This window comes from Hyla sarda, chromosome 4, assembly GCF_029499605.1.
Source record: "Hyla sarda isolate aHylSar1 chromosome 4, aHylSar1.hap1, whole genome shotgun sequence".
Classification (NCBI taxonomy): domain Eukaryota; kingdom Metazoa; phylum Chordata; class Amphibia; order Anura; family Hylidae; genus Hyla; species Hyla sarda.
Window position 1 is genome coordinate 232,774,447 of NC_079192.1, and position 16,136 is coordinate 232,790,582.

General features: G+C 40.0%; 1 protein-coding gene across 2 annotated transcripts in view; it reads left to right on the forward strand.

Annotated features, from left to right (window-relative positions):
- The window catches only part of MOV10L1 (Mov10 like RISC complex RNA helicase 1), a 93,415-nt gene extending 78,033 nt beyond the window's left edge, over positions 1 to 15,382 (forward strand). The window contains exons 18-26 of one of the 2 annotated variants that reach the window (XM_056573722.1): positions 3,108 to 3,229; positions 5,706 to 5,805; positions 5,883 to 6,047; positions 10,631 to 10,804; positions 10,947 to 11,096; positions 12,247 to 12,354; positions 13,739 to 13,879; positions 13,969 to 14,060; positions 14,605 to 15,382. In XM_056573722.1, the coding sequence (XP_056429697.1) occupies positions 3,108 to 3,229; positions 5,706 to 5,805; positions 5,883 to 6,047; positions 10,631 to 10,804; positions 10,947 to 11,096; positions 12,247 to 12,354; positions 13,739 to 13,879; positions 13,969 to 14,060; positions 14,605 to 14,614 (1,062 nt within the window). In that variant the 3' untranslated portion in view covers positions 14,615 to 15,382. The remainder of the gene's footprint in view (positions 1 to 3,107; positions 3,230 to 5,705; positions 5,806 to 5,882; positions 6,048 to 10,630; positions 10,805 to 10,946; positions 11,097 to 12,246; positions 12,355 to 13,738; positions 13,880 to 13,968; positions 14,061 to 14,604) is intronic. The other variant, XM_056573719.1, reaches the window with a different exon arrangement.
- Positions 15,383 to 16,136: the final 754 nt, after the last annotated feature.

Consider the following 16,136-nt stretch of genomic DNA (forward strand, 5'->3'; position numbering starts at 1 on the left):
GCTGTTAATAATATGCATGGATAAGGGGAGGGAGACAGGCAGAGAGCAGTGGGGAAAATTAGAGGAAGGAGAAGGTAATAAAATATAATATAAACTATGGGGGAGATTTATCAAAACCTGTCCAGAGGAAAAGTTGCTGAGTTGCCCATAACAACCAATCAGATTGCTTTTTCATTTTTTCACAGGCCTTTTTGCTATGGGCAACTCAGCAACTTTTCCTCTGGACAGGTTTTGATAAATCTCCCCATATATGTCCCTTATACCTATAGGAGGCAATACACACATCTAGTGTTGTTCAAAAATAAGGATGTTTGCATGCAGCAACACTTATTATAGCAGATAAGTCACTTCTAGAGATGAGCGAACTTACAGTAAATTTGATTCGTCACGAACCTCTCGGCTCGGCGGTTGCTGACTTTTCCTGCATAAATTAGTTCAGCTTTCAGGTGCTCCCGTGGGCTGGAAAAGGTGGATACAGTCCTAGGAGACTCTTACCTAGGACTGTAGCCACCTTTTCCAGCCGACTGGAGCACCGGAAAGCTGAACTAATTTATGCAGGAAAAGTCAGCAACCGCCGAGCTGAGAAGTTCGTAAACGAATCGAATTTACTGTAAGTTCACTCATCTCTAGTCACTTCTATAAATATTATTTACAAAAATAAAATAATTCTGCAATGTTTCATTTTTCCATCTGACCACTAGGTCTAATGGTCTAATAATAAGCTAACACTTCCTGTCTTTGTTCAGATTACTTTCCAGCAGCCTCATCTTTATCATTACAGACAGGAGTACAGTGAAAGGTGACACCACTGTATAGATAACACAGTATCCCTCTATGACACAGAGCATGCTTAAAAACCTCTCCCATTACAAATGAATGAGGTCCGCTTCTGTTGTGTCTATGTCCATGGGAGTAGCTCCAAAATATGACTCTAAATGCTATTTAAAACAGCTCAGGCAAGATGGTAGTCCGCATAATGTATTAAAATAAAAAAATAATATCATCAGAAAATTGTCATTATCTGGCTATAGCAACATAGAAGGGGATTGAAGAGGCTCTTACCAATCTGTTAACCCGCGGCCTGAGCTGCCCAAATGACACCTACACCCATGGTGTCTAGCAAAAATACAATAGATAAAGAAATTGGGGCTCAAAGGTCTGTGAATATTTGATATAACATAAATTTATTTGTAAAATTGATTTATTAGTGTACAATTGATAGAAAAAATATTAATAAATAGTAAATATTATAGTGGTCTGTGACCTACAGGGCCCTTGTAGGTCAGCTAGACTACAGATAGTGGAAGATAAAATCAGTGTATATGTAATGGAAAAAACAATATAAAAACAATAATATAAATACAATGGTATAAATTAGTATAAAGTGTCCACAATAATACAAGTGACTTCAGAATTGTACTCCTGGTATAATTAATTGTAGTCCAAGTGCATACACTCTTCTCTCATTGCATGTAATAAATATTAGTGCAGATTCTGACAAATACCAATGTACTGTAATCCAAGTGTGGATATAAAGTACTTTCTTTTTATATGCAGAGCGCAACAGCACAAGTCGCAATTATATCCAACTTATAGTAGTTTGTATCAACTTTCAAGGTAAGTGTAAAGTGAGCTTTCATTTGTGCAAAAATCGATCCTGGTAGAGAGCCTGCTGCAGGAGACTCAGCCGTCTCACAGTGTAGCAGCGGTAAGTGTAATAGACAGTAGTCATGGATCGATGTGAAAATGTTTAAGATAGAATTTGTACCTTGATTAGATGTGTGCTGGTCTCGGTGCGATCCCGGCTCTAGCACAGAGGGCCCACTCCTGGAGACTCTGCCGTATCCGATTTGGCAGCGATGGTAGTGGGTTCCTTTTGTGTGGACTGCAGCTGTTCTGTAGGTAACGACCAAGCTGTGTCCTTGTGATAGGTGCTACGTGCATGTCCAATGAAGGAAACAGGAGTAGTGATGATCATTGGTACTTTGTCTATGAGAGGTAAAATTGGGTATTGTGGCACTTGTAGTGATAGTTAAGGCTGGACGCGTTTCAGGTCCTCCTTAGGACCTTTCTTCAGCAGCTAAAAGTGAAACGAATTGCTGATCTATACCCACACTTGGATTACAGTATATTGGTATTTGTCAGAATCTGCATTAATATTTATTACATGCAATGAGAGAAGAGTGTATGCACTTGGACTACAATTAATTATACCAGGAGTACAATTCTGAAGTCACTTGTATTATTGTGGACACTTTATACTAATTTATACCATTGTATTTATATTATTGTTTTTATATTGTTTTATTCCATTATATATACACTGATTTTGTCTTAAACTATCTGTAGTCTAGCTGACCTACAAGGGCCCTGTAGGTCACAGACCACTATAATATTTACTATTTATTAATATCATTTTTTTTCTATCAATTGTACACTAATAAATCAATTTTACAAATAAATGTATTTTTATATCGAATATTCACAGACCTTTGAGCCCCAATTTCTTTATCTATTATCTGGCTATAATTGGTAAAAAAAAAAAAAAAAAAAATTTGGGCGACACATTCATGTTATGTCAATTGAGGAGAATATTGCTTGGATTGTGGCTTACAGCTTTTGTTTACTTGTGCTGTTAATAAAATGTGGTTTCCTATCTATGCTCTTCTGGGGTGCCTCCTGTGTCCTGCTCCGGTCCCCTGATGAGATCGTCTATCTAAGTTGCAGTGTGACTGTCGGGCTCAGGAAGAACCCAGGCTCAATGTGTCATACTGATGCTCTACAAATAACTGTCCGAGGCGGGACAATGGTGTGGCCAGCGAATCGCAAAACTGTACTAGTAAACATTGGGCCCGAGTGCTTCCCAGTCCAGACACGTCATGCTGCACCTCCGGAAGATGATTGTATCAGAGGACCGGAGCAGGACACCAGAGGCCCCACAGGAGCACTGGAGGTAGGTAAATGTTTGAGTTTTTATTTCCCACACAATGGGCATAGATAGGTGGGAAAAAAAACCTTTTTAATGGTTTTCTGTATCTCATATATTACAGTCCAGGCATTGTTACACCCCTAGTCCATGTTCCTTTCTTCTTTCCTTATATTCCTAGACAATTAATGACCTAGTGAAACCATACTGTGGACCCGGAGAAGATATTCAGAAAGCCTCTCGATTTCGAATAATAATTTCTACATGCAGCAGTGCTGGAATGTTCTACCAGATAGGTTTAAGGTTCGATAAATGCTCATCTTACTAATACTATGTTCAAATTTTTTTTTTTTTTTTTTTTTTTAATAAAGAAAGTCAGCATAAAGTAGGGGACAGATGGAAGTAGGAATGAGCAATTAGGTAAATTTACTCAGTCCACCATTCAAGCACCTTACAGTTTTTCTTATTGAACAATCATTAAATAAGTTTTTAGCCAGGGATGACCTAGCAACCAATGTAAGTGGACACGGGCTCCAGAGCTCCTGAAAGGCTCTTAAAGCATTACTGTCATTAACATAAATGTTTGACATGTTGTCCAGACTTGTCAAAAGTTTAGATTGCATCAGGTCCTGAGTCGTGTTACGATCATAAGCGGTTATCGGCTGGCTACAAAATCCGACTGATGCACTCCATTATAGTTTCTGGAGCACATCAGTCTGAACTTACAGCCTGCCAGGGAGTGAAGCGCGCTACTGCACACTTCACCTGTTTAAAACTTCTTCTAAAATTTTGACATGCGTGGATGACCTGTCAAAGCTTTATATAAATGACAGTAACGCTTTAAAGTGGACCTATCAGGGTCATAAGGGTTCTTGACTCTAAAGCTTCTTTCGCACTGCTGTTTGTACACGGCAGTGTGACGGCCGTCGGGAGAGCCGGGCAGAATAGCGGGAGTAAAAATTACTGCATGTGTCTTCTTTTTCTCCCGCTATTCATAGTAAATGTCTTTATTAAGGGAAAACTTTTTTTAAGGCTTGTTCACATTGTCGTTTGTGCTCTGGTATATGGAGCTCCAGCGGCTAGTCCAACAGAAAGACTGGAGTTGAGCAGAGGGGGGAAAAAAAATAGTGCACGTCCTATTTATTTATTTTTTTTCTCCGCTAAACTCTGGTAAAATACTGGATCACCGATGGACCTCATTCAAGTCAATGGGATCCATCGTGACCCACTGGTGTTAGTTGTGCTCTAACCTATTTTGGGTCCATTGGGCGCAAAAAATTAGCTGATCGGACTCAGAATGGGACAGAGCACAAGGGCAGAGTGACTTTAGACTTATGTAGTTAAAATTGTCTGCAACCTTTGTAACAACAGTGAAACCTCTTTGAGATGACCACCCAAAATTGCACATTGGTTGTCTAAGGAAGTGTTCTTCACAAAGAATGCATAGAAAATGTAAATGAAAATCTGGCCTGAATAAGTGAGATTTTTTGAAGAGGTTTCACTGTGTATGTGATTTTTTTTTTTATGCAAATCTTCACTGGATATATGAAATGTGTTGTGGGCTCTTCTATTTTAGAGAAACCAATTTATGTGGTATGGACAAAATTTTAGCTTAGCTACTTTGGGGCATAACTATGATTAGTGATTCCAGCTTAGCTGCAATGTCTGTTAGTGTTTCCCAACCAGTGTGCCCCCAGACATTTGCAAAAGTTCAACTACCAACATGCCCGGACAGCCTTTGGCTGGATGCACATTGGTTTTTAATTAAAAAAAAACTACTTGTCCACGGGACTAAAATGGAGCAAAATCTACTTGTCCCTCAGGACGATCCACTTGTCCGGACCAATTTTTGCTTTTACACTCTCATTTTTTCTTCCTCGCCCTATAATAGCCATAACTACCTACTATAAGGATACCTTTTAATTTTTCAATAACATATCCTCTGAACCAAAAAAATAAAAATAATTATATATATATAATATAATCGGTGAAGTGAAATTGAAATAGTAAAAAATAATTTTGCAAATTTGGTGGTTTTCTTTTCTACACCATTTACCTTGTGGTTGAGCTAACATGTTTTTTTGATATTTTAGGTCGATATTATAAAAATTGCAATTCTGTGTTGTGTTTTTTTTTTTTTTTTTTTACATTTACCGTATGGGATACATAATGTTTACTTTTTTATTTTTTTTTTAATTTTTATTATGTTTACATGTTTTTATATAGGAAAAGGGGCTGATTTGAACTTTTAACATGGAAGGGGTTAATGTGTGTCTTTTAAACTTTTATTAAAACTTTTTTATTTATTTATTTATTTATTTTTTTACACTTTATTATACTTTTAGGAGAAATCATTAGATTCCTCATACAGATCAATAGAGTTCTATTGAACTCCATTGATCTGTGTGCTCTGCGATCCGGCTAAGGGCCGGAAAAATTCACCTGCCCGACACTGCATGTCCCGGGCGTCGGGTGATAGGAATTCCACATTCCTGGTTGGGAATCACTGGTCTAAGTAGTGTGAAATCCACCTTAAGTCTAGTTACAGACGGCCCTTCTGTTCTGACACTTCCTGATGTTTCATACTGTAGGTATACCCGTTTTGAGAGGCCACTTTGCATCGGCACTAGCACATGAGTAAAGATTAAATCACCAGTAAATAAACCAGTATTTAGGGGGATACCCTAGATTTGCCTTCATATGTTTTGCGCTGTTTTTGTTTATATATAGTTTGGAGTGTATACCAAAAATTTACTGAAGATATCTTGAATCATTACAGAGTTGGACACTTCACTCATGTAATCATTGATGAAGCTGGACAGGCCAGTGAACCAGAGTGTCTCATACCTCTAGGATTAGTATCCGAAATTACTGGCCAGGTAATAGCACTTACATAGAGGTTTCCAGCACTACTGTATATCAGATTGTCTTTAAAATATATGGTCTCCTGTTACAGATAATTCTTGCAGGAGATCCTATGCAGCTTGGACCAGTGATAAAGTCGAGAATCGCTTTGGCATATGGGCTTAGTATTTCATTTCTAGAAAGGCTTATGGCACTTCCAGTATATTTAAGGGATGAAGAAACTTATGGTGCTTGTGGAAACTACAACCCTTTGTTGGTATGTGGAACAATTTCAAACCTTAAAGTAGACCTACCAGAGAAAGAGATAACACACAGCATTTTAGTCTATATTAACCCCCTTAAGGACCAGAGCATTTTTTGCACATCTGACCACTGTCACTTAAAGCATTAATAACTTTGGGATGCTTTTAGTTTTCATTCTGATTCCGAGATTCTTTTTTTCGTGACATGTTCTACTTTATGTTAGTGGTAAATTTTTGTCGATACTTGCATCATTTCTTGAAAAACTCCAAAATTTCATGAAAAATTTGAAAATTTAGCATTTTTTTATAACTTTGAATTTCTCTGCTTGTAAGGAAAATAGACATTCCAAATAAATTATATATTGATTCACATATACAATGTCTACTTTATGTTTCCATCAGTTTTTGGATATCTGCCACTGCAGTTTTTGAACCAAAGCCAGAAGTGTATTCAAAAGGAATAGGACATATAAAGGAAGGACTTACACTTCTCCCTTATGGATCCACTTCTGACTTTGACTGAAAAACTGCAGTGGCAGATATCCAAAAACTAAGTGGAAACTTAGCCTTAAAGTTCAGCAGCAATTTTCCAATTTTTCACAAACCCCATAAATTACCCCTTTATAGAACCTGCACCCCTCAAAGTATTCAAATGACATTCAAAAAGTTTAACCCCTTTAGGTGTTTCACAGGAGTAGCAGCAAAGTAAAGGAGAAAATTCAACTGACATGTCAAAGAAAATTCAACTGACATGTCAAAGTAAAGGACAAAATTACACTGACATGTTCTTGTAGACCCAGTTTTTGAATTTTTACAAGGGGTAAAAGGAGAGAAATCCTTCTAAAATGTGTAACCCAATTTCTCTCAAGTAAGGAAATACCTCATATGTCTACGTAAAGTGTTCGGCAAGCGCACTAGAGGGCTCAGAAGGGAAGGAGCGACAATGGGATTTTGGAGAGTGAATTTTGCTGAAATGGTTTTTGGGGGGCATGTCACATTTAGAAAGCCCCTATGGTGCCGGAACAGCAGAAAACCCCCACATGGCATACTGTTTTGGAAACTACACCCCTCATGGAACGTAACAAGTGAGCCTTAACACCCCACAGGTGTTTGACGACTTTTCCTGTTAAGTTGGATGTGTAAATGATGATTTTTTTTTTTCACTAAAATGCTGGTTTTCCCCCCAAATTTTACATTTTTACAAGGGGTAATAGGAGAAAATGCCCCCCAAAATTTGTAACCCCATCTCCTCTGAGTATGGAAATACCCCATGTGTGGACATTAAGTGCACTGTGGGGAAGTGTGTAGTGTGATTATTGGGGGGAGGGGGGTGGAGCAAATGCAGCGCCCTGAACCCCTAAAAGGGCCCGGGTCACGCTGAAAAAACTGCAGCGGACCATTGAGGACCTATCAGGGGGACAACCACTTTTTTTTTTTTTTTTAACTCCTACCTGTTCCTGCAGACAACTCACCCTGAACTAATGGACACTTCTTCAGCCCTGAGGGGCTCAGATCTTGACAGAGATCTGGCTCCTTTTCACAGCTCTGCCCGCTGACTGAACTCAGTGGGCGAGAAGAGCTGAAAGAAGGGGACATTAACCCCTCCTCTGTCGGTTGCTATTGTCGGACGATCAATAGCAGCACTCCTGGGGGAGGGGTGACGCGATCGCCACCTCCCCCTAGCTAGAGGTGATCGGCGGTGTATACTACACCGTTGATCAACATCTAACTCCGGATCATCGGGTCACACGTGACACGTATGACCGTAATCGCCATTGTCACGGGATGCCTACTGAATGATTTCAGCAGGCATCCCGGTCTGGTCCGAAATTCCCACGGGCGTACAGTTACGCCCTGGGTCCTTAAGTGCTAGGGAGCGAGGGCGTACCTGTATGCCCTGGGTCCCTAGGTGTTTAACCCTTTAATACCATCTGAATTATATTTATAGAGCAAGGAGTGTATGGAACAAGCTCAGGAGTGAAGCCTGTTCCATAAAAAGAAGAAACAGCTTAATGGCATATAGAAAAAATAAAGCCACATGTGCTTATGGGGCAGTAAAGTTTACACTGAAGCTTCATTTACACATACCATAGAAGTTGTTAATATAGACACAACTCTATTGCAGTGGTTTTTAGATAATGGCACAGTACAGCTAGGCAGTGCATCTTGGTTGTCAACCACACATATAGTATATATTGTAAAAAGACAGAGCGCCTCATAGGGTAACTCTGTATGAAGCTACAATAGAGCTGGTATAGTTTGAAAAGGTGCTCATCTTTTTGGGTTGTGTGAATACACATATTGACAACACACAAGATAGTCCCCAAGTGTTCAGTTTGAGGAAGCTGCAGCCTAAACAGGTAAAGAAAGGCCAGACCCCAATCACAGGTGCAGGCACTGTATATACCACAACAAATAAGGTCCCGGAAGCTGCGGTGGTACCCTCACACCAAAGTACACTCCAACCATCCAAGGTTTGAATACTCCAAGGCTTTGTTTTGTCTTAAAACAACACATTTTGGGGAATGTCTGCCCTTTCTTCAGGTTACAGAATAAAAATATCCTTTTGTTTGTAACCTGAAGAAGGGGTAAACATTCCCCCGAAACGTATTATTTTAAGACAATAACAAGCCTTGGAGTGTACTTTGGAGCAAGGATACCAGTGCAGCTTCCAGGACATTGTTGTTGGTTGTAAACCAGAGTTGGTACAAACATCACAATCAGAGGTCACTGGATTCGCTTATGGTTCCTCTGAGAACCATGCAGGATTTCTTCCTTAAGTGCAAGCTGTCCTTAAAGTAGTACTCTGGTGCAGACTACTCCTGCTCCGTCCTGCAAAAAAAAAAATGAAAATAAACCATCTCTCACCTCCCTGGGTTCCCGCGGAGCACCACTACAGCTGATCGGTCCTCAGGTCCATCTTCTTCATACTTCCGTGTGAACGAAGTGTCACAGGGCGCAGGCCGCCGCGATATTCTGCCTTGGCCCATAATAGGCTGAGCGCCATGTGACGCTTCGTTCACATGGAAGTATGAAGAAGATGGACCGGAGGACGTAGCAAGAGTACTCTGCACCAGAGTACTCCTTTAATAAAGAATCTACAGTCACTGGCCACTTTTTTTGGGCTATACCTTGCTAGTACTGGGTTGCAACTGCCGAGCCGAGAAGTTTGTGACGTATCGAATCAACACACAATTTCTGCAGATTTGTTGACTGCACATCCAAGATGCGAATCTCTAGTTATGCCACATTCCAAAGGTGCTCTATTGGATTGAGATCAGGTGACTGTGGAGGCCATTGGAGTGAACTCATTGTCATGTTCAAGAAACCAGTTTGAGATGATTTGGGCTTTGTCACATGGTGCACTTTCCTGCTGGAAGTAGCCATCTGAAGATGCGTACACTGTGGTCATAAAGGGATGAATATGGTCAGCAACAATATTCAGGTTGGCTGTTGGGTTTAATTGCTACAAAGAGCCAAGAAAATGTCCTCCACACCATTACACCAGCCTGAACCTTTAATAGAACGGCACCGTCATCTGTAGTTTTTATCTGTACCATTTATTTATACTGGTACCGGTTATATTTTTATAGTTCGGACATTTGTGCACGTGGCGATACCACACATTTATTATTATGTTTACATATTTTTTTTATATGGAATTAGGGAAAGGGGGTTATTGAAACTTTTAATATGGAAGGGGTTAATTTTTTAAAACTTTTTATTCAACTTGGGACTTTTAGGAGGAATCAGTAGATTCCTCATACAGATCAATGTAATTCCATAGAACCACATTGATCTGTGTGCTCTGTGCTTTATTGATAAAGCCTGGTTCAGCAAGGCTTTATCAATTTCAGTGCCATGGACCGCACTACAGGAGAGGTAAAACCTCTGGCTACCTCAGCAGTGGATCAGCCCCCTGCGAGGGGGGGGGGGGGCTGAGGCGATTGTACCTCATACAGTGGCCAGTGAGTGCATTTTAAAGGCTCATCTACTGTCTAGTGATATCTTCAGGCTGGTTTGCACTCAAGGGAAAAATACTGCAGGGTTCTCACAGCGACAGTAAGTGACCCCTCACTGTGATGATGCACAGATGTTGGTTGTATATAACTAGAGATGAGCGAACTTACAGTAAATTCGATTCGTCACGAACTTCTCGGCTCGGCAGTTGATGACTTATCCTGCGTAAATTAGTTCAGCCTTCAGGTGCTCCGGTGGGCTAGAAAAGGTGGATACATTCCTAGGAAAGAGTCTCCTAGGACTGTATCCACCTTTTCCAGCCCACCGGAGCACCGGAAAGCTGAACTAATTTATGCAGGAAAAGTCATCAACTGCCGAGCTGAGAAGTTCGTGACGAATCGAATTTACTGTAAGTTCGCTCATCTCTATATATAACCCTCACCTGTCTTTGTGCCTTTTGATCTTCAGTCTGATAATCCCGTCTGCTTCGGCATTAAAAGGATGTAAAGGCTTATTCATTTTCTAATAAGATTAACACAAAACAGGAAAAATAAAGGCTTCCCTCATATAAATACACTTTAAATATGCTTGCACTAATATTTTATTTACATTGTAACTGATCTTATTTTATTAAAAGATTACGAAACTGATGAAGAACTACAGGTCACATGCAGCCTTGCTTCATCTCCCATCCAAGTTGTTCTACCATAAGGAACTAGAAGTCTGTGCAGATCCAGCTGTTGTAAACCGTCTCCTCAGATGGGACAAGCTGCCCAAAAAAGGCTTTCCTTTCATTTTTCATGGTGTCAGGGTATGTAAGTCCGTTCATTTCAATAATTTGTATTAATGGTATTAGATATTACATTACATGTTTTCTAGAGATATGTCTTGTTGGTTGACCTGTGAAAAAAGAACTTTGAACTATATCTCTGTTAAAAAGTGTTTCTCCACAGGGAACAGAAATGCGTGAAGGAAACAACCCATCCTGGTTCAATCCATCAGAAGCTGTGCAGGTCATGCGATACTCCTGTATACTTGCTAAACATGCCACCACGTCGGTATCTGCCAGAGACATTGGTGTGATTACACCATACAGGAAACAGGTGCTTACTTCTAAGACTGCTTTATATGTATATGGATAACGCATGGCAATTATGTGTGTGCCATATGAAATAGACTAAGAATCCATGCATTCTGACGCGTCAGTCTTTTTGGGTAGTAAAGGTGAAATGTTGTGTAGTTCTTTACCATCTGGCAATTTACTCAGTATCGATTGTAGCATCTTTGGAGTTGGATGTAGGAAAGGGCTCCCTCTGTCAGCCAATTGGTGCCCTATGCCATGATTTGGCACCAGGTGTCAGTAGGTGAAAGCCTATTAAGAGGAAACCTGACAGAGGGTTATGGTGTAGGTGAACCAGATTTCAATGAGGTATTACTGATATGGTCCTATGTGCAGAAAGTGGAAAACTGTTAATACCCCTTTCCGCATTGCAGGTGCTCTTTATTGACAAAAGTATTAGTATAACACCTACATGTTAGACCCATAGGAGCTTTCAAGTGTACCTGTCATTGGTGACTTTTCAGGCTCAGCTGCTCTGTATGTATATGAGAAGTTGCACCATTTCTGGCCATAAGTGAGTATATACCCTCTATATATCGTATTTTTGTGCAGATTTCTGCTCTGCAAGCTTGGGAAATTTGCAGTACCCAGAGAGCTGGTCAGCAGAGCTCCCCCTAGTTCATCTCAAAGGTGTTGGATGGGGGTTGAGATCTGTGCAGATCAGTCTTCCACACCAAACCATGCCTTTATGAACCTTGCTGTGTGCACTGGGGCACAGTTATGCTGGAACAGAAGGGCCTTCCCCAAACTGTTCCCACAGAGGTGAAGGTAAACAATTGTCCAGATTATGTTGAATCATTAAATTTTCCCTTCACTGGAACTAATGGGCCTAGGCCAACCCTGAAAAACAAACCTATAGCATCATCACTCCTTCCATCAAACTCTACTGTTGGCACAATACAGTCAGGAAGGTAATTTTCTCTTGGCATTTAACCAAACCAGTTTCCTTCATCATACTGACAGAAGTGTAATTAGTCATTCCAGAGAACATGTATGACTGACTACTCCAGAGTCTTGCACCTACCTATGCAGTCTATCTTTACAATGGGACTGAATAAAAAAACTATATTCATTTATTAAGACTATTGTCCCAATACTTTTGTCTATATATTGTATTTCTTTTATTTTTAAAGGTTGAGAAAATCCGAACACTTCTGCGAACAGTTGACTTAAGTGATATAAAGGTGGGATCTGTTGAAGAATTTCAAGGTCAGGAATTCCTGGTGATCATCATTTCAATGGTATGTATACGCTTTCACATTAGATTGTTACCTATGCTTTTTTTTCATTTAATGATCTGGGGATATGATTTCTAAATAACACAGTTTTTACTCTATGATAAGCAATGAAATCTCATGAAACATACTAATTCCAAACTGGAATTAAAAGCAGTAATAAGCTAAATGCACTGCTCAAAAAAAAAAATAAAGGGAACACGAACACATCCTAGATCTGAATGAACTAATCGTATGAAATACTTTCATCTTTACATAGTTTAATGTGCTGAAATCACACAAAAATTATCAATGGAAATCAAATTTATCAACCCATGGAGGTCTGGATATGGAGTCACACTCAAAATCAAAGTGGAAAACCACACTACAGGCTGATCCAACTTTGATGTAATGTCCTTAAAACAAGTCAAAATGAGGCTCAGTAATGTGTGTGGCCTCCACGTTTCCGTATGACCTCCCTACAATGTCTGGACATGCTCCTGATGAGGTGGCGGATGGTCTCCTGAGGGATGTCCTCCCAGACTTGTACTAAAGCATCCGCCAACTCCTGGACATTCTCTGGTGCAATGTGGCGTTGGTGGATGGAGCGAGACATGATGTCCCAGATGTGCTCAATTGCATTCAGGTCTGGGGAACAGGCGGGCCAGTCCATAGCATCAATGCCTTCCTCTTGCAGGAACTGCTGACACACTTCAGCCACATGAGGTCTAGCATTGTCTTGCATTAGGATGAACCCAGGGCCAACCGCACCAGCATATGGTCTCACAAGGGGTCTGAGGATCTCATCTCTGTACCTAATGGCAGTCAGGCTACTAGTGCTGGGCGGTATGACCAAAAATGCATATCACAGTATTTTTGTAAGTTATGGGCGTTCCACGGTATTTAACTGTATACGGTGTGTGCTTTGTAGACTCTCATGCTACCACTAGAGTGAAAGCACTGCCAGCATTCAAAAGTGACCAAAACATCAGCCAGGAAGCATGGGAACTGAGCAGCGGTCTGTAGTCACCACCTGCAGAACCACTCCTTTAATGGGGGTGTCTTGCTAATTGCCTATAATTTCCACCTGTTGTCTGTTCCATTTGCACAACAGCATGTGATATTGTCAATCAGTGTTGCTTCCTGAGTGGACAGTGTGATTTCACAGAAGTGTGACTGACTTGCAGTTACATTGTGTTGTTTAAGTGTTCCCTTTATTTTTTTGAGTAGTGTAGATGCAAGTATAGCAATGAAAATATGAATATGTTAAGACACATGGTAACTATAGACACCGATTCTGTTATGAGCTCTGTCTTCTGTGCTTATTGGAATGGCAAATGCACCATGTCCGGTGATAAACTTCTATCTAACATGTTTCAGATGACATAGAGCTTGTCCTTTTCCTGTACAGGTGCGATCCTGTGAAGATTCTCTTTATAGTGATTCCAGAACCTTGCTTGGATTCCTCTGCAATCCAAAACGATTCAATGTTGCAACAACTCGACCTAAGGCCCTGCTAATTGTGCTTGGAAACCCCCATATTCTTATGAAGGTACTGTAACTGTACGAATAGACAGGCTTTTTTTTGTAAGGCTTGTCATATGTTCATGTATTTGTACTGCATTGTTTTCTTTTAACAAGGATCCTTGTGCATGTGCACTGCTTGAATACAGCATTATAAATGGAGCATACACTGGATGTAATCTACCTCCTGCACTTGAATCTCTGCAACAGTAAGTTGTTTTTGCCTTTTTTTTGTTTTTAAGAATGTGCATTATGAAATGTGTAATTGGAAAGAAAGGCAACAAGAATTTACAGTGACCTAAGAAGAAAAAAATTAATAAATGTGTATATGTATATATGTACCATTTTAGCAGGTGGATAAAAACGTAGTTGTCGTCATTTCATATGTTTTTATCAGACTTTTTACTTTGCTGTTCAAAAAATGTGACTTTTTTTTTTCTGGAAGAAAATTTGCACTTCATAAGTCAACAATTACTACAAATTGAAAAACCAATGTGTGCACCAAAGTCATTTTAGTCAGAATCGTTTTAGCAAAATCCCACAAGTTTTCAGCAATAAAGACCTTTCGGGCTCTAAACCTGGTGATAAATTCTCCCCATGGTCTTTACAACTAACCATGTAAATCTATCAGCTACTGAGGACTCTCCAAATTTCTAGTTTGTCTTATATTTGACATTTTTAAACACTAAACATTTTCCTATTTCAAGTGCAACAGAAAACCACCAATGGATGAAATGTTTGTTGTATATTTAGGTGTGATTAATAAAAAGGAACATGGCGAAAAGCAGAGGAATTGGCTGGATGGATCAATCAAACTACCAAAAGATGCTCTACTATTTCAAAATTATTGTGGTTTTGACATTTTGTTTTGAAAACAATGAGAATGATAATATTAATGTACAGGAATGGCACTTTAGTTTCAACACTAGCACTATTTTTTTTATTATGTTGAATGAATCTTTCTGGGGCAGTATTTTTCCATGTTCACATATCTTTGTACAATATTGCATGTAGTATTTTCTGTATCTGTCTAGGAAAAGCATATAAATATTATGAATCATTAAGGAAATGTATGCTTCTCATTATGTGACTGGACACTTCTGCCTCCTCACTGATAACAGTGTTAGTCACGTATTATGTTAATAAAGTCATATCAATAGTTACGTTTCTGTTAGTTCATTCAGTTTTTGGTTTGCAATTTTTTACAGAGTTCCGTTTTCAGTAAAATTTCCACATATTTAAAGAGGTATTCCAAATTATTTAAACACACTGCAGCCTGCTAAGGCTGTAATATGTCTACACTGGCCTAGCCCCATGCCGGCTTTCAGCTCTTCCCCAGTGTCTGTTTGCTTACACTGATAGCGCGCCCTCACTGCTCTGCTGATGACTATTCCAACAGTCTGCAGTCTCACGATCAACTGCAGTGGATTCGGAGTGTCGTCAGGGTGAGTAAACATGGGCAATGGGGTGGGCAAGAAGAGTATGCTGTAGTTTATTTTTCAGCCCTATCAGACTGCAATGTTTAAGTAAATTGGAATACCTTTTTTACTCCTGCTTTCTAGGCACACAAGTGAATTCAATAGGGTCTTGTAGAATTTCTTAAACTTTATAGAGTAAAACAAAGTAACAAGGAGGTTAAAATGTTTATCTTTGGAGTTGGTAAAATGTGGCAAAATGACTCCAAAGATAACCTAGAAAAAGGTTTATTGTAGGGTCACACGTAACAGATCTGCAGTGCTGCGGATCCACAGATGACCTGACAGTATTTTGTGCCTCCAGCTGTTGCCCCGTGTCCTGCTCACAACGGCAATGCGCCACTCCGAGCAGCCACAAGGGCCTGGGGCCGCCGTGCCTACTTGCAGTGTACTCGCATACATTGAGGAGCGGCCGTGATGTCTGAGTACACTGCGCGGTGACTCACAGGCCCGTGTGGAGGCACAATATAGGGTCGGGTCATCGGCGGATCCGCAGTGTAAAATACGCTGCAGATTCTTTACAATGCTGAAGAAATGACACACTGCTGCAATGTTAAGTAGTAAGTGCACAGCCTGTACAACAGTGCTTACCTCAACACACAGCCATTAAAGGGGTACTTCAGTGAAAACCATTTTTCTTTTAAAATCACTGGTGCCAGAAAGTTAAACATATTTGTAAAATTACTTCTATTAAAAAATCTTAATCCTTCCTGTACTTATTAGCTGCTGAATACTGCAGAGGAAATTCTTTTCTTTTTGGAATGCTCTCTGATGACCTCACGAGCACAGTTCTCTCTGCTGACGTTATTA